Below are 23,144 nucleotides of genomic sequence, written 5' to 3' on the forward strand. Positions count from 1 at the left end.
TTTAATTGAATTTTGGGATATACTAACTTTTCATTATGTGACGTGTTGGCTGTACTTAATTTGTTGTACTGCTCCGTGTTCATTTGAGCGAGGGTTATAATTAGGAATGACGGGAATTTCAATTAGGACTGGCGAGTTTGACTGGTGAAGGCTGCGCGTCGAGCTCCAGAGGTAAGTTGCTGAAATATCGACCTCTTTTTGAATTGTCAACTCTATATTGTATCAGAGACCCTTTGCGATGCTTATACTGATCTTCATTTTGTACATGCACAGCGTAATTATTTATATTTTATGTTGGTTGTTTCAACCAATTTTCAAGCACTGCCTGCTAGCTAGTTAGCTAGCGCGACTTCGCCAGCTGTGAAGGTCATGGTGAAGGTAATTAGTTAGGTAATGAATCGCTACCACCTTTATAGCAACTTTTATTTAATTGAATTTTGGGATATACTAACTTTTCATTATGTGACGTGTTGGCTGTACTTAATTTGTTGTACTGTTCCTGTTCCATGTTCACTTGGCTAGTGTACAATTTGCCCAGCGCTACTTGCTGACGCTTGATGAGATGCTGATAGATTGCTATCCCATGCCATGAGCTCGTGATCAGGGTATGTCAAGGCATTGTCGTGACTCGTGATTTGAGCGAGGGTTATTTAATTAGGAATGACGGGAATTTTAGGACTGGCGAGTTTGAGTGGCAGACCTCTTTGCGTTATCACGAAGGTAGGCTAATAGAGAGCCGAAGTCCCGCCCCTCTACTTCCGGGTCATGGGACCTATCTTTCGAAAAAATATGAACGGCAGTCTAGGGAGAGATCATAATTATTTTTTGGTCCCATTCGAATTGTGGCATGAATTTCACATATGACGTGTGTGAATTTAAAAGATAATTTTTCACGTCAAGAGATAAATTATTTGACGTAAATAAGCTGAACAACATTAGGTTTTGTATGAGATCGCTTAGTGAACTACATCTCTCGTCTCGAACAATGTACGTCACTAGAGAACTATGGCTGTCTCCTTGTTGAGCTTTACCGTCTTCTTCCCGGACGAAGGCAGAAGCATCAAACGAGGTGAAAATCATTATAAATCGGGTCATGTCGAGAGCTGTAGTTACACGAAGGGAGTTTTGGTTGGTTATGTACGCGCCAGCATGCGGGACTTGTAGTTCGTTTAATTACGTATTTTCCATAGCGTTTTACTTAACTATATTGCAACAAACTGTGACATTCTTGACATGTAAAATCATTTTTTATTCTGAAAAACAACATATTATACATATGTTGGCACAAGGCACAAGTCGATCGGGACCAGAAAATAATTTATCTTTCGCCATAGACTGCCGTTCATATTTTTTCGAAAGATAGGTCCCATGGCCCGGAAGTAGAAGGGGCGGGACTTCGGCTCTCTATAGCTGAATCGGAATTTATAAACAAAATCACGGGAATCAATAGCCTAATACAGCCCAGTTGTGCTCAAATGAATATCATGAGACGTCTACCATCAGATGAATGATATGGAAAAGTTAAGTTAGAGCCTCTAAAGCCAGTGCTACTACCCATGCGAACATGAACACTAAGCTTTTCACTCCAAAAATGTAGCCTAAAACTTATCTAAGTAATATAAGTTTTTCGTTGTCACCCTGCCTCTCCAAATGCAAAACTGACATTAACAAAAATGCAATAATGTAATAACAGCTGAAAAAGTACTTGGGTGTGTGTTTTATTTTATATTTACCGTTCAGTAATGCAATCGCTGCTGTCTGTCCCATAGAAGAACATGACAGCCAGCGTATGTTTAGGAACTAATTGGGTTTACATGAACCACGTGACAGCCATAGCGGCGACATCAAAGAGTGTCGCAACTCTCTCTCTCTATGGCTCTGCTTGACACCATACATAACAAAAAAACATAGACAATATTTACAAGAATGATACATGTGAAACAAAATAAGTGAATATTGAAAAGAAATGAATTTACAATCATGTGCAAAAACAATAAGTCCAGATCTAACAAAGGTTAGAATCTAAAAGTTGATGTATAGTCACATTTATGTTGCATGGGAAGCAGCAAGCAACAAACTATGGTAATTGTCTTGTACTCTCAGTGACAACCAGCCAATCAAACTAGTGAGTATTGAATTCCCTTCAAATTACCCTGAAACATTTAATTTTTTTTTAATTTACATTTTTGAGCATTCATTAAAACCTGAAACCTCCAGAGCAAGCACTGGGCAAAAAAAAAATTAAACGGGAAGAAACCTCAGAAGGCTCATAGAGGTGAGGCTCAGCCATTTTATGTATAATTATTGTTTTTTTTTTGGGAAAAAGAACAAAAACAAGGGTAAATGAGCATCGGGCCAGTGGCGCAATGGATAACGCGTCTGACTACGGATCAGAAGATTCTAGGTTCGACTCCTGGCTGGCTCGAAATCTTTTTGTATATTGGGAGGGTCCCAGGTTTACCTACCCCCTGTGTCTATACTTGAGTCACTCAGAGGCTGTATTGTATCAGATGCAGAAAGATAATTTCCCTCTGTGTGATCAATACACTATAAATTATTATTTATTTATGTGTTATTATTAACCTAACCTGCATATCTTCAGATTGCTGGAAAAACTCAAGAGTACTGAGAGAAAACTCACACAGATACAGGGATAGCACAGAAACCCCAAGCAGAAAGGCCCCAGCCAGCCAGACTGTTTGACCCCTTCTTGCTTTGAGGCGTCTGTGCTAACCACAGAGGCAGCTATTCTTTAATTTTTGTACATTTTTTTCCGTTGGAAGGAAATACTTTGGCTTTATTAGTGATTAAGAGAGCTGAAAAACATATGTGGAGGTTCTCAGTTAATCCAGGTCATGGTATATCCAAAAAGGCAACAGGACTTGTAGAGCTTTTTTGAGAAGACGTTTCACCACTCATCTGAGTAGCTTCTTCAGCTCTAGGGGGACTGGTGGGAATTTTGAGGTTTAAATAGGAAACTCTGAGTATAACCCATCAGATGAGTGGTGAAACGTATTCTCAAAAAAAACTCTACAAGTCCTGTTGCCTTTTAGAATAAACCATGACCTGGATGACTGAGAATCTTCACAGACATATGTTTTTCAGCTTTTAATCACTAATGAAGCCAAAGTATTTCCTTCTAATGGAAAAAAATGTGCAATACTAAAATTACTGTAACTATAAATGGAATAAATTCACTTCTGTAACACCAGACTGCTCATGTTTCCATTTCAATTATTCAGACTTAATTAGACTTAATCTCTCTTCTCATAACTACAGACCTAGCCACTAACCCCTCAATGCTCTCTAAGTCACATTTCCTCGAGTCCTTCTCACTGATTCACCACACCACATATTTTCTCGAATATTTACTCACAAATATTCCCCTGCTACTGTGAAATTAGTTTGTCAGATGGTTCACTTGAGCGCTGAACTGTTTCCAAGCTGCAGCTGGACCGAGCAACTCATTCACAGGCTGAAGACCGACTTAGTGGAAGTCATTAGAAGCATAGTTTATAAACCCAACTGCAGCTTTTTTGGTGAGAACCGTTCCAGCGTCAGCTTACAGAGTTTCCTTCAGAGGACCCTGCAGTATAGACATACACGTGATGCTACCCAGAGTTTCTAGCAGCACATCCCTGCCTATATAATAAAAAACAAACTGGAAGATGAATTGGCAAAAAGTGGTTTAGAAACATCCTCAACAACAAAACAAGTCTAAATATTTATCCGGGGCCAAACAAAGAAATTTCTCAGATGACGACTGACAGGTAGTCGGTTTACAAATGAGTCAAAAGACTGAATTTTGTGGCTGCAGCTGGAAACTGCGTGTGAAGCCATCAGCGTGAGGGAAACCAGCAGCTAAGGTGGGCGGAACATTTTAGAGGAAGATTAAATACAACAAACAAAAAGCACATTATTGTGGAGAAAGGTCCAATATCCTGAAACTGCCTGGAGGATTCCAGTCAACAGACATTTGATATCTTAAATGTTTCACAAGACGCCATAAACCTGTGTTTAACCTCCTTCCTCCCGTCACTTGTCTGCGCACTGTAAACAAATGTAATCCTTTTTTCTCACGGAGCATCTGGCGAGTTGATCTGCGACTTCCATCTGCCAGGGGAGTGTGGTTTCAGTCGTAGATAAGCCTGGAAGGATTTTTACGGCAGCAGCGTTTTGTGAACATACTTCATGGCTTCTTCCTGGCACCGCTAAAATACTCCTCTACCTCTGAGGGAATGATGCACAGAGCTGAACTTAACTCCAGGGTATCTCTTTTATCACCTGTTTAGTAGGTTGCTAAGGGTGTTGGTTCATTGGGAACATTATGAATTACACAGAGTGTCTCTCAGTTTATGTGGAAGGCTGAATAATTCAACTCTGTTTTCCTTCCTTGCAGTATAGTGGAGATTCCAGTCTTGTGCAGTTATGGAGAGAAGTATTTTACAGCATAATGTGATATGATTCACACGTGCTTTACAACAAAACAAAGGACAGAAAACACTAAGCCAGGAAATGCTAATGTGGTTTTCAGTGCAGGGGAAGTTATGCTAACAGCGTAACTAATGGTTGACCGCTTTGGTTCAGAATGAAATATCTTCCTAACTACTGGATGAGCTGCCATGAAAAGGACATTCCTGATCCCCATAGGATGAATCATGATGATTCTCCCTTATTGCACCGTCCGGTCGGAAACAAATCAATAATTTATGACCAAATAGCTGCACATCTTGTATTGTGGTGTACACCGATCAGCCAATACATTAAAACTACTGACAGGTGAAGTAAATAACATCTTGTGTCAATTCAATGTTCTGCTGGGAAACTTTTGGACCTGGCATTCAGTCGTGTGGATGTTACTTAGACATGTAGCACCCACCCAGACCAGACCAGACCAGGTACCCCCCACCCCATAGCAATGACACTACTTAATGGCAGCAGGATGCAACCTGACACAAAACACAAAAATGGTTTAAGAACAATTATAAAAAAAAAACAAAAAAAATAAAACATGAAGAACAGCACAAGCCGTTGACCTGCCCTCCAAATTCACTAGTATATGTGGGATGATCCACAGAGGCCCCTCCCCTCAACCCATAGGACCCCAAGACCCCCCACTAACAACACCACAGGACACTCTCAGAAGGAACATGTCCGTTCTCTGATGAGTCACAACAGTTTTGGAGGCACAAGGGACTCCTACTCAATATTAGGAAGGTGGTCATAATGTTATGCCTGATTGGTGTGTGTACCTTTATATAAACTGAACTGAGTTCTGCCATTCTTTTCTTTTTTCTTCTATTGGTCTTACAAAGAACTTGCAGAGTAGATCAATAAAGTGTCTCATAATATTTCCTTAAGTCATTTTTAATGGTGGTGTTATGATCTGCCAAAATAAACCAATAACACAAAAGTCACGGTGGGATTGCAACATACCGGACTTCCGAGTAGTGAAATGAGTGGAACATGAGGCATGGGGCTGAATGCTGGCGCACCAGCAGGCGGCGACGAAGAACTGGAAAGCTGCTCTGAACTCACCCTCCCACTTTCCCTTTCCCCGTCTAACGGTAGGTAAAAGGCGTGGTGTGGTGAGTGTGCAGCTCTCAGAGACTAGTTAACCCGTTGAACAGCTGATCCTGATTCTCATTGTCTGCCTGTCTGTCTGTCTGTCAGCAGCTGGATCTCCTCCTCACAACTCTGAGCGAACCCAGATCTCCTGGATTATTGCACTTTTCCTCTTGTTTTATTTGTTGGCATGAAAGTCTCCTGAACTGAGGCTGCTGTAATGAGAGGTGAGTACACCGTAGCCCCAGCTGGTGCCTCTCAAGGATCCGGGGGCACAGACTGGGGCCAGTCTGTATGTTGCTATGCTGTTCCTTTGTGTTCAATCTGTGCTGCTTTACACATAAACTTATTTTAAACTCTTTCTGTAGCCTCTGTCCTAGGATCAGTTTTTGCTCTTCTCGTGCTGTTGCGGGAGCCTGTGTGCCGGGGTGATGAAGTTACCTCCAACACAGGTCAGTAAGTTGGAAGCCGCACTACCTAGTATTATAATTACCTTGTATTCTGGGAATATACTGGGAGGTCTAATGTTTTAACAGGTGATGCAGGATGCAAGGTTTGAGCGGTGGAGCATGCAAGCGACGTGTTTTCATTATCCTTCTTGTTTTATCAGGGTTTCCTCTGAGCATGGCCGTTAGACTGCTAGGCATTCCTTTAAACCTGATAACAAAGACGGGCCCCGACAGGCCAGCTCCGGGCACATGACATCATCCGCTAGAAAAACCATGACACTTACACGACACTTTATTTTGATTTTAAGAAGGTAAAGTATTGAACAACAAAGCTTCACAATGCATCTATAAAAGTAGTGCTTTTATTGCCGCGAGCAGACTTTTCCTGTCAGACCTGTACGGTTAGTCTGCATTCCCCCTCAGACGTCTTATATACACAATATGGCACTGTTCCCTCAGGCAAATGTCATCAGCGCACATACATCGTCACCCTCTTCTTCCTGTGCATCCGATTTCAGCTTTTAGCTTTTAGTCTGGTATTTAAACTGAGCCACGGGAGAAAAACCTTTTAACCATACATCAGAGTTGTCAAACATATGGCCCGAGGGCCAAAACCGGCCCGCCCTAAGGGTCAAAAGAGGCCCGGGGCATGAATTTGCAATGTGTGAAAATTACATAGAAGACTTTAACTGCAATTTAAGTTCAATAAAAGTAAGTGTTATTCCTAATTTGTCCACAGTTTTATTTGTACTTTTTAGCACTAAAACAAAGGGAAACATTTGGAGATGCTATTATTTATAGGTTATTATATTATAATGTTAATGCTCTGACCTGCTTGATTGAGTCGTTCACCTCTAGATTTAAATCTACAGTCAAGCCTGCGTGAGATTTGACCTTGTTCTGACCCCTTATATAGGACTGCATACACATAGTTTACAAGGCTGTCAGATGTGACGGCTGATCTCCTCAGTGTGCTGCAGGGAGACAGAAGGATTAGGGCTGGAAGAGGCATGTCTCTGGCACTTCCAACATAAACAAAGTCTTTACTGCAGCTCTCGGTATATCCCACAGCTCCTGCATCTCATTTCTTCCACACTGAGCTAATCCACGACACGATCTTGTTGAAATCCGAGCATAAATCACGGCTGTCATCACGCTATGATTTAGAAGTGTTTATTTTCTCACTTGCTTGTTGTGTCTTGTCATTAATTTTGGCAATTAGTCCCCCCAGCTCCCCCTTTCCATTTGCGTAGGAACAAAGACCCTTTCTTGACAGGGTTTCTCCACATGCAGTTTTGTTTGTCTGACTAACTAAGTATCCTAAAATGATACGTTTGGGTGGTAATCTATTTGCTTAATGTTGAAAGGTTTGTTGACAAATCAGATGACGCTAGCCTGACTAACCGTATCCTAGCCTGGAGCTTAATCACATCAAAAACAGCCAACTGTTACTCAAACAAACACTATATAAAATGTTTATTACTGATGTTGAGACGCCTTTAGAGGTTCGAGGTTTAGGCTTTTGTTACCTTTTTCTTCTACCTACATGTTTCCTAGCCTCCTAGTGCTAATCTAAGATAACTATGTAACTATAGCTGCCGGCTACATTGAGCCTTACAGAGGGAGTGGTATCAATCTTCTCTAATAGCTCGGGATTTAAACATATGGCAGGGTACCAATTTGCTTTAGGTGCAACAATTCCAAACAATTTCCTGATGATGACCAGGTAGAGTGTGGGAAGCACGCAATTCAGCATTAAGTGTGCATGAATAACTTGTTGTAAGAAGGGAATGGTGAATAATTACAGGTCCTTTATTCATGTAAAAATCAATGTCAGATTGATTGGGTATCCGATAATTATCGTATTTATACAGTAGTTTCAGGGCCTGTTTGATATAAAAGGACAACTGTAAGATAGTTTGCCACGTGACTGACAATGAATAAGGCAGTTGTTTCATTCAAATGGCCAAGCCTCTGTGCTTATTCCTTAGGTTATTGCATTTCCATGCACACAGAACAGCTTTGATTTTAAAGGAACTCTCCTAGTCTGTGATTTTCATCAAGTTGTCTTAGTGCGTACAATGGTTTGGGACAAACTACGATCACTTTAAAGCGACAGTACGACATTTCTTCACTAAGAATCTGAATCTACACTAATCTAATCTAATAAACTTGCTTCAGGATTTTCATATTTGTTCTCATGTGGCAAATATTTGTCCTTTTCTAACATGCTGTCGATCACATTTTGCTAAATTCTTGAACATTTTAAATTAAACGGGCATATTTTTTGTAGATGTACTTTATCATAAAAGAGTACCCGTAATGCTCCAACTTGTTACTTCAGAATAGAAATGCATAAGTGTCGAAACCTAGCCACAGGTTTTAGCGTGGGGGGAAAAAAAATCACTATGCATGCGGGAATCAGAGCTGCCGTCATTCAGAAACAATGAAAAGTCAATATTTAACCTGTTCTCTGTGTCACCGCTCCGAAGCTGGTGTAGGTATTTCAAAGGATGTCTGACGTGTGTTTTCCCTCCTGTTTTTTATTTTCCCCAGTGAACCCATGCTGTTATATCCCCTGCCAGCACTGGGGTGTGTGTGTGCGCTACAGCGAGGACAAGTATGAGTGTGACTGCACTCGCACGGGCTACTATGGAGAAAACTGCACAGTCCGTGAGTCCACTCATCTTTGCCTTCTTCTCATATCCTCTGCAATCATTGTACATTTGAGGAATCTGGAATATTCCTTTGTACATAAGACAGAAAGGGTCAGATGGTGTTGCAGTTAAACCAGGAAATAGTGAAACACATCTCCTGGCTCAAGAAGCTAAAGCTTCTTGTCTAGACCCAAATATTTGGAGGAACTGGAGAAACTGCCAGCAAGAGAGAATCTGGATCAGAGCCCTGTGTGCTGATCTCATCACTGTACTTCTGCTGGTCTGCTTCTCATTAACAAAGAACCCCTGACACTGTCTTAATTGGATGTGAAGCATTTGGCTGACAGTTACATCATGCGTGGTGACAATTAACCATTGCCTTGATTGTGCAAAAGGAGGAAAAAGAAAGAAATGGGAGAAAGGAGGACGAGGCGGAGTCTAACGGGAACAGAATAAATGGGACATAGAGTTGTGTTTTCACTTTTTATGTAAGGTAGTTTTGGGAAATGTGCTTTTTTTGCTTTTTGATTAGAGCTAAATGAAAAGAAATATACTGCTCTCAAATGTATGCAAATGTGCAAACAACTAGCCTAGCTTAGCATACTGACTTGGTTTGCCAAAACATAATGGGTGAATCAGCACATACACCAATCAGGCATAACATTATGACCATTAGGTCTCTCTTGTGCCTCCAAGACAGTTGTGACTCATCAGAGAATGGACATGGGCCTTCTGAGGGTGTCCTGTAGTGTTGTTAGTGGGGGGGGGGGTTTAATAAAAATCATTAAACCTAGATTTCAGCGCAGGTCTCTCCTTGACAACAGCCACCCAGGATCATGCAATAAAGCATGTACTACAACTGTTTTCAATAATTAATCAGCTGATTATCTTTCCGTCCTTTATGACAAATCCTGATATTAATTATAAGTGAACTGAGGAAGACGTCATCCAAGCACAGATCAGGTTTCGTGAAGAGCCAGCCAGGATCAGGCAAAAAAGCATGAGCTCATGTTAATTTTGGACCAGCTCACAGACAAAATATCCTGTTGGGGTCCTGGGACAGCCTCGCCGTTTCATTTCCTTTTATTCAGTAATTCAGTCAAATCTGGAGATGTGGGTTGCAATTTAGATTTCTGGAACCAAGCCTGCCAAGTGTCCTGATGGACGACGACTCAACAACTTAGTAATTTGGAGTGAATTTCCTGTCCAAATCCCCAGCTACAATTGTAACAACAAGACTGCTTTTTCCTTTGTGCTCCCACCACAGCTGAGTTTTGGACCCGGGTGCGACAGTTCTTAAAGCCCAGCCCAGACACAGTGCATTACATTCTCACCCACTTCCGCTGGCTCTGGGACATTATCAACTCCACCTTCCTGCGGGACGTCCTCATGCGAGCGGTTTTAACAGGTCTGCAGTGAGCGGTGGTTCATTCAAGGAAATTCCCTTTCGCATGTTTGATATATATCTGCTAACTATTGTCTTGTTTCAATCGACAGTGAGGTCTAACTTGATCCCCAGCCCTCCGACCTTCAACTCCAAATATCACTACCTCAGCTGGGAGTCCTACTATAATCTGAGCTACTACACTCGGATTCTGCCCCCGGTACCCAAGGACTGTCCTACGCCTCTGGGGGTCAAAGGTTAGCTTTAAGGAAACACATTTTTTCTTATCTTGCGCAACCAGAATATTCAGGTTGGACTAGCACTTTATATACACAGATCAGGCATAACATTATGACCACCTTCCTAATATTGTGTAAGTCTCCCTTGTGCCTCCAAAACAGTTGTGACTCATTAGAGAATGGACACGGGCCTTCTGAGGGTGTCCTGTGTTGTCTGGTAACAGGATGTGGGGGGCCCCTGGGTACTATGGGTTGAGGGGAGGGGCCTCTGTGGATCATCCCACAGATACTTGATCAGTTTGGGATCTAGTGAATTTGGAGGCCAGGTCAACACCTTCAAATGTTTCCCACGTCCCCTGTCCGTGGTCATAATGTTGTGGCTGATCGGTGTATATTAGTGGATACTAGTGGATTATAACAGCTTAATAGTTTTGTCTGTATTCCTGGCCAGTTTTATTCTCTGAAATGTAGTAAATGAAATGTTGGCGCCTTACATGAGGAAATTTAACCTACCTTCTTTCCACTATAGCGAAGATTTTTAATATCTGTCCCTGTCACTGTTTTGACCTTGGATAGTTGAGAGGTATCAGTACTGTTTTTACTCAGTATTATGACTAAAGGGCGTGTGTCTGTTTCACCCTTGTGCTTCTGTGCGTGACGCCGTGGTTGCTCCCGTTCAGGCAAGGCTGGGCTGCCCGACCCTGAGCTGCTGGTGGAGAGGCTCCTGAAGAGAAGGACGTTCAGGCCCGACCCCCAGGGCTCCAACCTCATGTTCGCCTTTTTCGCGCAGCACTTCACCCACCAGTTCTTTAAGACCTACAATCGCATGGGCGTGGGCTACACAAAGGCTGTGGCGCACGGGGTTAGTCTGTTCCGAGATACAATGATAAATGATTTACATTTCATTAAATATTAACTTAAATGTGAATAGATTCAAATTAGTAAACTAGTAAAACTGGCAAGACCAGGCAATTTCCCTTGTGGATGAATGAAGTCTAAACTATCTGAGCCAGACTGACCTACTACTTTGTTTATTATTAGAAAATGTGTGACATTGCAGCACCACCCTCACCCTGGTGTTAAATATGAAGTTACCTCTAGCAGCTTCGCTAACTTGTCTTAACTTAAAGATTGGACACGAAGCAGCCACCTAGCTTTAGTCCACCATTTAATCCAAAGAAAAGATGAAGCATTGGCAGGAAACATGGTTAAACTCTACTGGTCTTAACCAATAAAATAGCATCTACTTACAGAAAGGCCCTCTGGCATTTTACACTTTAGCTATTGTCAGTTATAGAACTTCATAGAAGCTGTCATTTTATTCACAGGACCATGTAACACGTGATGTTTTGTAATATTTATTCTCTTGCTTGCTACCTTCATGTAGGTGGATGCAGGACACATTTATGGAGACAACCTGCAACGACAGCTCAAGCTCAGGCTTCACAGAGACGGAAAACTTAAATATCAGGTAGAAGAGACACGTTAATTCCCCAGCCGCTGCCAGAATATTGGCACAGGGCATTAAGGAAGGGAAGGAGCCGCCCTATGTCTTACCTCACCTTATAACACAGCTAAAAGTGCCAAACTTTTAATATGCATGCAATATGGGCAACTTGACCTCAGTGAGTTGAACCCAAGAGCATGTCCTGATACTGATTTTTGCCTATATTGTGCACTTTTAATCTATATTGCATATATATTATTCTGTAGACTGTTCTCCAGCTTTAGTATTTTTGAGTATTTAACTGCTTTTGGTTTTATTACCTGTGCATATTTTGTATGCCTGCTTTCTATATGTGCTGCTGATCGTTAATCTTTTCGTCCAGTAATGATTAATTCTGAGGAGCATCTGTCAGCTGCCGTAGATGCCTGTAGTATGCTGAACATGTGTCCCCCCCCCCCCAATCAGGTAATTAATGGAGAGGTGTACCCTCCCTCTGTGACTGAGACGTCCGTGAAGATGAGCTACCCTCCCGGTATCCCCGTCGAGAGTCAGATTGCCATCGGTCAGGAAGTGTTCGGACTCCTCCCCGGCTTGGGAATGTTCGCCACGCTGTGGCTGAGGGAGCACAACCGGGTCTGTGACATCCTGAAAGCGGAGCACCCCGAATGGGACGACGAGCAGCTTTTCCAAACGGCACGACTCATCATCATCGGTGAGCGTTGAAAGGAACATTTCGGGATTATCTTCACTGGTTTTCTTGCAAAAGCATTAAAGGAGAAGCACAAGTCTGGCCGTTTAAAACTAATTAACACCGTGCATGTCTATGATGTCTGTTTTATGTTCCCGCCCAGGTGAGACAATCCGAATAGTCATAGAGGAGTACGTTCAGCACCTCAGCGGATACCTCCTTCAACTGAAGTTCGATCCCACCCTGCTGTTCAACTCTCACTTTCAGTACGGGAACCGCATCGCTCTGGAGTTCAGCCAGCTCTACCACTGGCATCCTTTGATGCCCGACAGCTTCTTGATAAACGGAGACGAGCTGACATACCCGCAGTTCGTCTTCAACACGTCTGTTCTCACACACTACGGGGTGGAGAAGCTGGTGGAGGCATTCTCTCGGCAACCTGCGGGCCAGGTAACAAATGACAAACGCTGTAGTTATGTGACTTATAACCAGTAGTCGAGTTGAGGGGGGATGAGGGGGGATGGCATCCCCCCTGAAATAAAAACGATCAAAATCATCCCCCCTGTAAAAAAATAAAAATAAAAAATAAATTGGGGTATTATTTTACTCGGTACAAAGGTCAGTAACGCGCGTTACAATGCATTTTAACCCGAAAAAACACCTGAAATTAATTGGTGCTTTGTTTTATACTATCGCCAATAACACAGCGAGATCAGCAGAGGAGAAAAATTCAGCGCAAATTGTAAAACGTTTCTTCTTGTATGGCTGAAGCAGGCTCGACGTCGGACAGTAGCCCGTTTATAGGGGTGCTCAAACCTAAACTTTGTCCCAGCACCCCTAAAACTTGAAAAAAAATGGTTGTTTTATTTTGAAAGGGTTTGTCTATGATAAGATGACAAAAATAGCACAATTGAAGAAAGTTTGTGGTTTAAAAATAATACTTTAACGAGCAAAAGCAGCCCCCCCCCCCCCCCCCCCCCCAGTGGTATGATCCACCCCTCTCGTTTACCCCTCCCTCCCCCACGCTCGCAGCGCGCACACACCTTAGGTTTGGCTGACCACCTGAGGGGCGTGGCTCCTATAAGTTACCAACGACAATTCAGAGACAGTAATATTATAATGTAACGAATTACTTTGAAATGACAGTAACAAGTAATACATAATGTATTACGTTTTTGAAGTTACTTGCCCAACGCTGTTCATCAGGCAACAACTGTCTTTAAAAAGAGATAATTGTTATGATAAAATAAACTTGGCTTGATATGATTTGAGAGGATTAAGAAGTCTTATTTTCAGTGTTTCAACGAATTTACATGAATTACACCCCCCCCACACACACACACACACCTTTTTTTTAAGGTGAAAAAAATTGACCATCCCCCCTGAATTTTTTTTACAACTCGACTGCTGCTTATAACCACCACTAATAATAGTTTACCAGCAGATCAAACTATTAAATTACTTTGAGCTGCTGGTTAACTCTTACAAGCTGAAACACGGCCCGATATTTCAGTGTGGGCTTGTAGTGCTTGTAGTTCCATGTAAGTACAAAAGGATACAAGCCAGCAGCCACCTGTCTAGGGTGCGCCCTGCCTCTTGCCCAATGGCAGCTAACCCTAACCCTAACCCTAACCCCCGCCACCGCGACCCTTCACAGGACAAGCGGTTACAGAAGATGAATGAATGAATAAAACTATATGCTGGTTCAGTTTGTGTGTGAAATGCGAGCATACGTACTGTACGTCTTCAATTCTCAAACCTTTTTCTTTTTGTTTCTTTTTTCCTACAGATTGGCGGGGGCCACAATATCAACGCCGTGGTGACCCATGTGGCCGTGGGGGCAATAAAGGAGTCCCGCCAGCTCCGCGTGCAGCCTTTCAACGAGTACAGGAAGCGCTTCAACCTGAAGCCGTACACGTCGTTTAGAGAATTCAGCGGTAAGGCGCCCGGCTCGCAGTGCACGGCCCACACAACACGAAGTTCAGGCTTCAAAGAATGTGATTTATAGCTTTTGCAACTCCACGAGAGCAGCTGGACATACATTCTTGGAATGACTGCTGCTCCCTTTAGAGGGGTTTAAGGACTACTCTCTGTTACTATCAGCTGCAGAGCGTCTTATTGATCCTTTAGTTGTTGACGGTATAATTACTTGCGTGACATTCAAACCATGCTGGTTTGCATCATGATGAAATATGTGACACCGTGGAACTGTGAGGTTTCACAAAGGCGTATCTGTGCTTTGAGCCAAATGACTGAGGCACACGGTATTATTGGAAGGTGTTCACATCTCATAAAGCCTCCGGGAAGCATCAACATTAGTCTTAACTGCCAAAACTGTGTACAGAATATGTCACGTACGCTCCCTTTCTCCGCAAAGGTATGCATATTTCTAGCTGCAGCCGCACGAGGTTCAAATGTGAAGGTGTTCTTTACAAAATTCACCACAACACAAACTTGGGAAAATTGACATATTGTGCATGCGAGATTCCGGTTTAGCGTTTCAGCATGCTAACTTGTGCCAATTATTGCTAAATTCAAATCACACCTGAGGCTGATGGGAATGTCATTTACTTCGCATAAAGCAGAGTATTGGAATAACTGAATGTTAATTGATTTGATGGCAGTCCCTTCCATCCAGAAGGGAGCACGGATGCCTTTCAAATTATCCGGTAATCTACCTGGTAATCGTCGGGGGATCACCTGAATCGTTAGGAATACATGGCAGCACAATTTGGTGTCTTGGGAGTTTCCTGTTCTCCCAGCCTTTCCTTATGTCACACCAAAAACTGGTCACATGACTGGAATCTACACCCATATCCGGCTGATTTAGCAGCTCCATGATAATAGATCTCATAGAACGGAAACATTTAATGAACATTTAATGAATGAACAGAAGTTCAGAGAAAGAAAAAAGCCTGTCCATGACTTTTTGGCACACTGAATGATTGAGCTGATGCTTTGCCATCTGGAAACCATGAAGGTGTGAATAAATGAGTCCTTACATGTTGAGATGTTTCCTTGGAAGAGTGGTAGATCTTGTCTTGCTTGTGCTGATACAAGGGGAGGGAAGGAAAGACATCTGTGTCACACTTGAGATGTTTCAGTCTGAATCAGAGTGGAGGACTGACCTGTTAACCTCCACATCCCTAAACTTCAAACTGTGCATTGTTTCCTTTTGCAGATAACGAGGAGATAGCCAGCACACTCGAGGAGTTCTACGGTGACATTGACGCTCTCGAGTTTTACCCCGGCTTGATGCTGGAGAAAACCCGACAGGAGTCCATATTTGGCGAAAGCATGGTGGAGATGGGCGCCCCCTTCTCCCTCAAAGGCCTCCTAGGAAACCCCATATGCTCTCCAGATTACTGGAAGCCCAGCACGTTCGGGGGCAAAGTCGGCTTCGACATAGTAAACTCTGCCACGCTCAAGAGGCTGGTGTGTCTGAACACCAGGACGTGTCCTTACGTGGCGTTCAGCGTGCCCACGGAGGAGAAATCACAACAAAGGGGAGATGGCGGTGAAGTGCGGACTGATGAGCTATGACCCTTTGTGGACACCTGAGGGGTTGTATTTTGCGAGGTGGCTGCTAAAGAACGAACACAGTAATGCTTGTTTGACCAGCACTGGAGAGTCACACACGACTCAGCTCAAAATTAAATCTGCCTTTTCCATAACTTGCTCGCTATCTGTCTCACACTTGAACAAACACATCTATGAGGATATACATGTTTTGTTTTGTCGAATGCTTTGTGCCCGAAGACTCAAATACTATTATGTTTACACTGTCCAGTCATACTGTCTGTAGATTTATTTCTCTATTGCAATACTGTGTAAACCCTCGCTGAAATAAAACTGTAGACACAAAGTGGATTATTGCCCGTTCATTTCAACTGGCAGCGCCTGGACCTCCCTTCTTCACTCTCCTTTGTTCTGTATCTCTCATGAGTGTTAATTCCCGCTTGGATTTCTGCTTCTTGTACATCTGGGATTTATTTTGGCTTGAGACTGTAAACTTACGGGAACAGGAGACTTACCCAGTACAATAGCACTGTTGTTTCAGTAAACAGGATGTACAGTGAAGTTTAGAATCCCATTAAACCTGGTTATAACACATGTTAGAATATGTGAATCAAAGGGATTTAAGATATACATTGAGCATTTGTGTCCAAGAATAACACACAAATCTAAAGACAAGATCTGGCAGCATTTGTGCTTTCCATCTGCCTTTTGTGATTTGTATTATTTGAAGGAAGTGTGAATCATATCCTGTTATGGATTCCACTGCACCACCGTGTGAGAATATCCTAAAGAAAAATAAGTTAAAATGTTTAAGTTGGCAGAAGCGTTGCAGGCAGCAGTTTGCAGGAGCAATTGCACCAGAACTCACTGTAATATCGCCCTCTAGTTGTGAAATCGGGATCTGCACCAAAATGCTTCCAGCAGCTTCCCACGTTTTGTACGTCCTTCGTGTTGCCTTCAAGTGCTCCCGGTAAATTCAAATTTTACAGTGGTAGAAGTCCAGAATATTACTCTATCATATAAAGTAGTTTGAAATGCTAATTTGGAAGACAAAGAATTAGTGTTATAACTGTTGGAATTTGGTTGCAACAGACATTGCTTAAATTCCCAAATGTTTTTTCTATTTGCTTTTCTAAGTCTTAAATACGAAATCTCCGTGAACTGTGAATGCATCGTAGTCCGGGCCGGGGGAGTGGCTTATAACAGCTAAACTAGCAGATTAGCTGGAGCGAACATTGACAGTTGGTGACATTTTACTAACGTCAGCTGGTCGTAAAATCAAGGTAAGAATAAGAATTATTTACGAATAAATTATATGAATAAATTATATGTCGCATGCCTTTAAAGCAGTAGTTAAATTTAACGCCCGCTCGATTTATGGCTGCCTAATATTATCACAGGAAGTAAGCATAGGAATGCTAGCTAGCTTAGTTGGCTAAGGCTAACCTAGCTCACTTTCACAAACGCCAGCGGTACTTGTTATTTTTTTCGCCCGTGTCCTACTTACCTAAACAAGTTAATTGGATTTTGTATTCACGTTTTTCTAGTAGGCACTCGAAGAAACGACACTAACAGCTCACGGCTAGCTAACGACTGCTAGCTCAGTTTGCTATCGAAGCTGTGGCATCCGCAGAGATTCTCAGCTAGTCTAGCTAACGTTAGCTAAATGATCTGTAGGCCTTAGCGGCTGTTTACACGGGTTGTACTATTTGCATTTTTTTTTTTTTTTTGTCACTATATTTTACGCAGGTCAAACAAAGGATCTGCACTGTACCACTGTCAAAAGTGAAAGGGATTTGTAAAGGGGGTCTGCCTCCTTGTCTCCCCATCTGTGCATTCAGACTGGCTTACATACGGGTCATTGCATCATAAAAGGCCTTTCAGTGCAAGTTTAATAAACTGACACACTTACTATAAACCGTGTATAGTTTAGATGCCCTACTTTTGACATAAGCATTTTTAATCCCACCTATGACAGTTTAGATGGCTGTCAGTCTGGATTATTATACTACTAATCCTCTCTTTCAGACTATTAGGAGATAAGTGTTGTTAAGCGGAAGATGTTTTGTTGATGAAGCTGCACATTTATTACTAAGTGCTAATGGTGTGTCACTGCAAGTTGCAACGCTTGTGCAATTTTTCCTCATCAAGTTGCCAGGATTCAGGTGCCTAATTTATAAACGCAGTCCGTGGACGTCAACGAGGGCTGCATCCCACTGGGTAACGCTGGATGTTGTTCCAATGCTCTGCTTGCCACAGGTGAGTCGTCGTCATGACTACGCTGGATGACAAAATCCTGGGAGAGAAGCTGCAGTACTACTACAGCAGCAGTGAGGACGAAGGCAGCGACAACGAAGACGACGATGGGGAGAGGAAGACCATAAGGGACGCCGGCGTTAATGAGCCCGAGATAGACTACAGTGCAGACGGAAGCGCTGTCAACACAGGTATCAAATAAAACCACACTTTCTATCATGATGGTCTTTGCACTTGCATTTGTATTTAAAATATATGAGTTGGAAAAAGTTGCAGTCACAATCACAAGTGCGAGTGATCTTGTTGACGTTGTGTGCGACAAGAAATAAGAGTAAATGGCACTATTTTTTTTAACCCATATGGGTTTCTCGCTTTAACCTATCAGTAATCTATAATCTCAAGAATATTTGACAATCAAAGCGGCTGTTCTATCTCAGGACCCAAGGGCGTGATCAATGACTGGAGGAAGTACAAGCAGCTGGAGGTGGAGCAGAAGCAGGAGCAGAAGAAAGAGATGGAAAGGCTGATCAAGAAGCTGTCGATGACCTGCCGCTCCGATCTCGACCTGGAAAAAGACAAAGAGAAACAGAAGGAGCTGCAAGACAAAATCAAAGGCAAAGTAAGTGCAACAGGAGCTCAAGATGTTTCCATCCTACCAGGCTTAAAACTGTACCACACTTGTCAGTGGTGTTCTTGTTGTGGGGAAAAACTAAGGAAGTAACCCTAATCCTTCTATTTAAAGAGGTCCAACCATGACAATATTTATTTTATGGATTAACAAACATATATATTAAGCTGTAGATGTTGTGTTAGTTGGATTTTTGACAGACCCAGACTAGCTTCTTCCCTCTGTTTTCAATCAGTAGTAAGCTAAGTTGTCTAGTAGTCTCAATCTTTTCATGTAAGTCCAAGCAAACCAGCTAATATCGTTCTCAAACTATTCCTTTAACTGCCTGTATGTGTGCTCCTCTTTCTGCTCCACAGATGACCATGCAGGAGTACAACATGCTCCAGGAAGAAGAGGACGACGAAGACTTCCTCCAGCATTACCGTATGCAGCGCATTGAGGAGATGCGTCGCCAGCTCTGCCGCGGCAAACGCTTTGAGACGGTCTACGAGCTCGGCAGCGGGGAGGACTTCCTGGAGGCTCTGGACAAAGAGGACAAAAGCACGCTGGTCATGATCCACATCTATGAGCCGGAGGTCCCGGGCTGCGAGGCGATGAGCGGCAGCCTGCTGTGTCTGGCGCAGGAGTACCCGCTGGTGAAGTTCTGCAGCGTGCGCAGCTCGGCCATCAGCACCAGCGCACTGTTCAGAGACAGCGCCCTGCCCGCCCTGCTTGTTTACAAAGGAGGGGACCTGATCGGCAACTTTGTGCGCCTCACAGACCAACTCGGGGAGGACTTCTTTGCCGTAGACGTGGAGGCCCTGCTGCAGGAGTACGGCCTGCTGCCGGAGAAGTCCCCCATCGTCGCAAAGACGATTCGCAATGGAGCCATCATACAGAGCACTGTGAGCGACGAGGACTCTGACCTCGATATAGACTAGAGCCACGGCATCTAATATGCTTTATATGCTTGGGAATCATGGGTACGCAGTCTGCATGGACTATTAGATCATTTATATAATATGTGGACCTCCTGTAGTGATGACAGACTGCGCCAGGACATACATGTTACTACACACGCATCAACACACAACCAGCACTGACGCAGAACCAAAAATGAACACACACACAAAACACAGACACCAGTGGGTTTCATTTTATCATTCCATAGTATACATGACTCATATTTAATAAAATGCTAGCCGTTATGGACATCATGTTGTTTATATAGCATTAAGTGAGAATGCTGTAGACGTCTTTTATGTTTTGTTTATTTATTTGTTGTGTTAAAACACACTTCCTTGTTTTGTTTCCCTGTAATGTCTGTGTCTCACTCTGCAGAATATAAAACCCCCGAGCCCAAACCGACCTTTAGTTAATTTTATAACTTTTATATGTGCTGTACCATTTCAAATAGTGGTGAGAAATAAACTGTAAAGTGCTTGGATTTGCTGCTTGTTGTATTTTTTTTTTTCCAACATAGGAAGTTACTCGTGGAAAGCTGAAGCTGATAGCCTCTTTCCAGCCACAACAGACTTGCTTTTGTTTTCTGAAAAAAAACAACTAATGAGCTGCAGAGTACCAGACGAAAGGTGGACAATGGTATCGGCTTAACATACTGGAGCATTTATCAGTTAAATAGGGCCGACATTCTCCTTTGGAAAATAAATGTGAAGCATATTTGGTTGCCAAAAACACAATTATACAAGAACGCTAATGTTGCTAAATGCTGATAAGTGTCTGCTAAAAGAAGTCCTGTTTGGGAGGTCAGAGGTCACCTGTGGCAAATATCCCAACATCATCATATGGAGATAGTAGTTACGGTCGCAGCTTCTTAAGAGAAACAGAAATAATAAAAAAAAATCAACAAATATAGCTTTAATAATCATTTTTCATTTACTTGGCTAACATAATTTTAGTCTTTGAGGGCTTAAAACAGGTAGCATTTATAAAAACAAACGTACCGTGTTCAATTAATAGCCACTAATTAGACAGGTCACTGTCTTTAACCTCTTTAATTCAGCTTTCTCTGTCATGATACACCAGCTTCAGCTTTCCAGTTCAGTGGCGGTGATTTGTCTAACTCTAACTCGGACGGATAGGTCAACTCGTCCAACCCCGTCGGCTCGATAATCGCTCCCAACAGGAAGGGCCAGGGGTGCTGCTAATCCCAACAACAACATCAGAACTGCTCAATTATGTTTAATTATCACACGCTGTAGTTTAGGCGCCCATCCCTCGCCGGCCATGAGGCGCTGTGAACAAAACATCGGGCAGCAGCAGTTCTGGCATCAGGCTAGTCCGGCCTCATCAGCAGCAGCAGCAGGGTGAGACAGGGCAAGAGCAGAAGCAGGGCGGTCGTTTCTTCATGGAGGGGAGCGGCCGAGCCGTGCAGGTCGTGTCCACAAAACGTGTGTTCCAGCAGCAGATGGGTTTCTGCACTGATGCCTGCCGGGACGGGAGAGAGAATGTCACGTCAGCTCTCGCAAATTATGTATTCATCAATCCAGCTGATGTATGCTCACCCAAACATTTATTTATTTGTGGTGCTAATGTGACCTGTGGGGCTAACTCGCAGGCCTACATGGACATGAAATCGATGCCAGCTAATGGTGCGGCCTCTGCCCCGGCTCGCACGCTCAGCCGCTGTCTGCAGAGATGCTCACCGTGCTCTGACCACTCGTCCCACAGATGCTGAACGTCCTCGTTGTGATGTTCGTGGTGTTCATGATGATCCGGGTCTGCATTTAAAAGAACAAAACAGAATGCTATTTCTGCACGCCTGTCGCACAGTGAATGAAAAATACTTCACGAAAGAAGCGTCAGAAAAGTAATACTGTGCATCTGTGCACAGCTAGGAAGGGATTAAGAGAAACAAACAGAATATGAGAGGGAGGAAAAAGCTGTTTTGACCTTCAACGATAAAACCCATTCGGATCCGGCTCATTTTTTTACACCCAGTGTCTTGAGATTTGTGTAATTAACTATTTTTTTTCAAGGTTATATGTGAAATACAGAGTGACGTATACTTAAATATATGTTAAATATAAGACTAACGTGTGATTTAATGATATAAATAAGTAAATAAAAGGCAATCTTCCCCCTACAGCGTTTATATAAATTTCCAAAGAGGACTCTTACCATTCGAGTGATGCCACAGCATCCGTTTGAGTTCCCTGAGGGCCTGGGTGAGGTTCTCCAGCTGGTCATGGAGCTGGATGTTCTCCTCTATCAGCGCGTGGATCGTGTCCTGCAGCTCGAAGCTCCGGCCCTCCAGCACCAGCAGAGTCAGCGGCAAGAAGATCAGCGAAGGCCTCGGTCCCCTCATAGCGGACTGTATCACATCTTAACAGAGAATCCCAGGCATCCCTTCAGCGTCCGAATCCCCCTCGTGAAAGAGCCGTGCCTAACTACAGAACTGATCAGCTTAAACCCGACAGATGTGGGGAGGGCGACAACAGTTCTTTCTTTCCAAAGCCACGGGTGGAAAGCTGCCAATGCTGTAAAATCTATCCGATGTTTCTGCATCAGCGACTGCAGCAGGCTGTTTGCTTCAATATGATTCACTTTAAATAAGAAAAAGATTTTTTTTTTTTTTACACAAACTATATACACAAACTAAAAGTATACCATTGGAGTTGTGCAGAAAACTTGGATTTATGCAAAATACCTTCAAAATAGGGGCAAATATGTGAGCTGTGTGTCCCAGCTGGGTGCACAGATAATCAATTCAGATCAGCAGTCAGATATCCTCCCAGCTTTTTTAATTTGTTGCAGCTCATTTCAGCCACGTGCAGCATCTACATGTCCATCAGATCTGTTCCATCGGGGCAGTGGGGGTCAAGAGGACGAGCAGTAACCATGTATTCATGTTACCTGCTGTGTGTACAATTCACCACCTGGATTTAACTAAGCTGATAGGTACGAGCCTCCTATTGGATAATTACTGCACGGGTGATTATCTTTCAGCTGACAACAAGTTATTTAAGCCCAACTGATGCAATGAGGAGCTTCTCATTTCTTAAACAACCATGTCTAAAGACACATCCTGTGGTCGTGGAAAAGATGTTAGTCTGTTTGAGAAGGGTCAAATCATTGGCATGCATCAAGAAGAGAAAACATCTAAGGAGATTGAAGAAACTACTAAAATTGGGTTAAGAACTGTCCAATGAATTATTAAAAACTGGAAGGATAGTGGGGAACCATCATCAGGGTAAGAAGAGAGGCAGATGAAGTGATGCACCCATCATGCCTAGTGTCCTGTACAAGCCTGTGGGGGCAGTGCTATGATCTGGGGTTGCTGCAGTTGCTCAGGTCTAGGTTCGGCAACATT

General features: G+C 43.0%; 3 protein-coding genes across 3 annotated transcripts; 2 read left to right on the plus strand and 1 right to left on the minus strand.

Annotated features, from left to right (window-relative positions):
- Positions 1–5,627: 5,627 nt before the first annotated feature.
- LOC311507429 (prostaglandin G/H synthase 1-like) lies at positions 5,628–16,545 on the plus strand. The gene is made up of 11 exons (XM_084571755.1): positions 5,628–5,792; positions 5,934–6,017; positions 8,571–8,687; positions 9,939–10,079; positions 10,169–10,312; positions 10,975–11,156; positions 11,682–11,765; positions 12,207–12,453; positions 12,593–12,879; positions 14,219–14,366; positions 15,611–16,545. Exons 1-11 carry the CDS (start codon positions 5,786–5,788, stop codon positions 15,970–15,972), a joined length of 1,803 nt encoding a protein of 600 aa, XP_084427881.1. The 5' UTR covers positions 5,628–5,785; the 3' UTR covers positions 15,973–16,545.
- Positions 16,546–17,007: 462 nt separating this feature from the next.
- pdcl (phosducin-like) lies at positions 17,008–20,258 on the plus strand. The gene is made up of 4 exons (XM_084571972.1): positions 17,008–17,231; positions 18,208–18,395; positions 18,642–18,823; positions 19,189–20,258. Exons 2-4 carry the CDS (start codon positions 18,221–18,223, stop codon positions 19,750–19,752), a joined length of 921 nt encoding a protein of 306 aa, XP_084428098.1. The 5' UTR covers positions 17,008–17,231; positions 18,208–18,220; the 3' UTR covers positions 19,753–20,258.
- A 146-nt stretch (positions 20,259–20,404) lies between these two features.
- LOC311507580 (uncharacterized protein) lies at positions 20,405–22,967 on the minus strand. The gene is made up of 4 exons (XM_084571973.1): positions 22,482–22,967; positions 21,953–22,377; positions 21,478–21,552; positions 20,405–21,259 (listed from the first exon to the last, which is right to left on the minus strand). The coding sequence occupies exons 2-4, from the start codon at positions 22,137–22,139 to the stop codon at positions 21,108–21,110; spliced, it is 414 nt and encodes a 137-aa protein (XP_084428099.1). The 5' UTR covers positions 22,140–22,377; positions 22,482–22,967; the 3' UTR covers positions 20,405–21,107.
- Positions 22,968–23,144: the final 177 nt, after the last annotated feature.

The sequence above is a fragment of the Chelon labrosus genome, assembly GCF_963514085.1.
Source record: "Chelon labrosus genome assembly, chromosome: 22".
Lineage (NCBI taxonomy): Eukaryota > Metazoa > Chordata > Actinopteri > Mugiliformes > Mugilidae > Chelon > Chelon labrosus.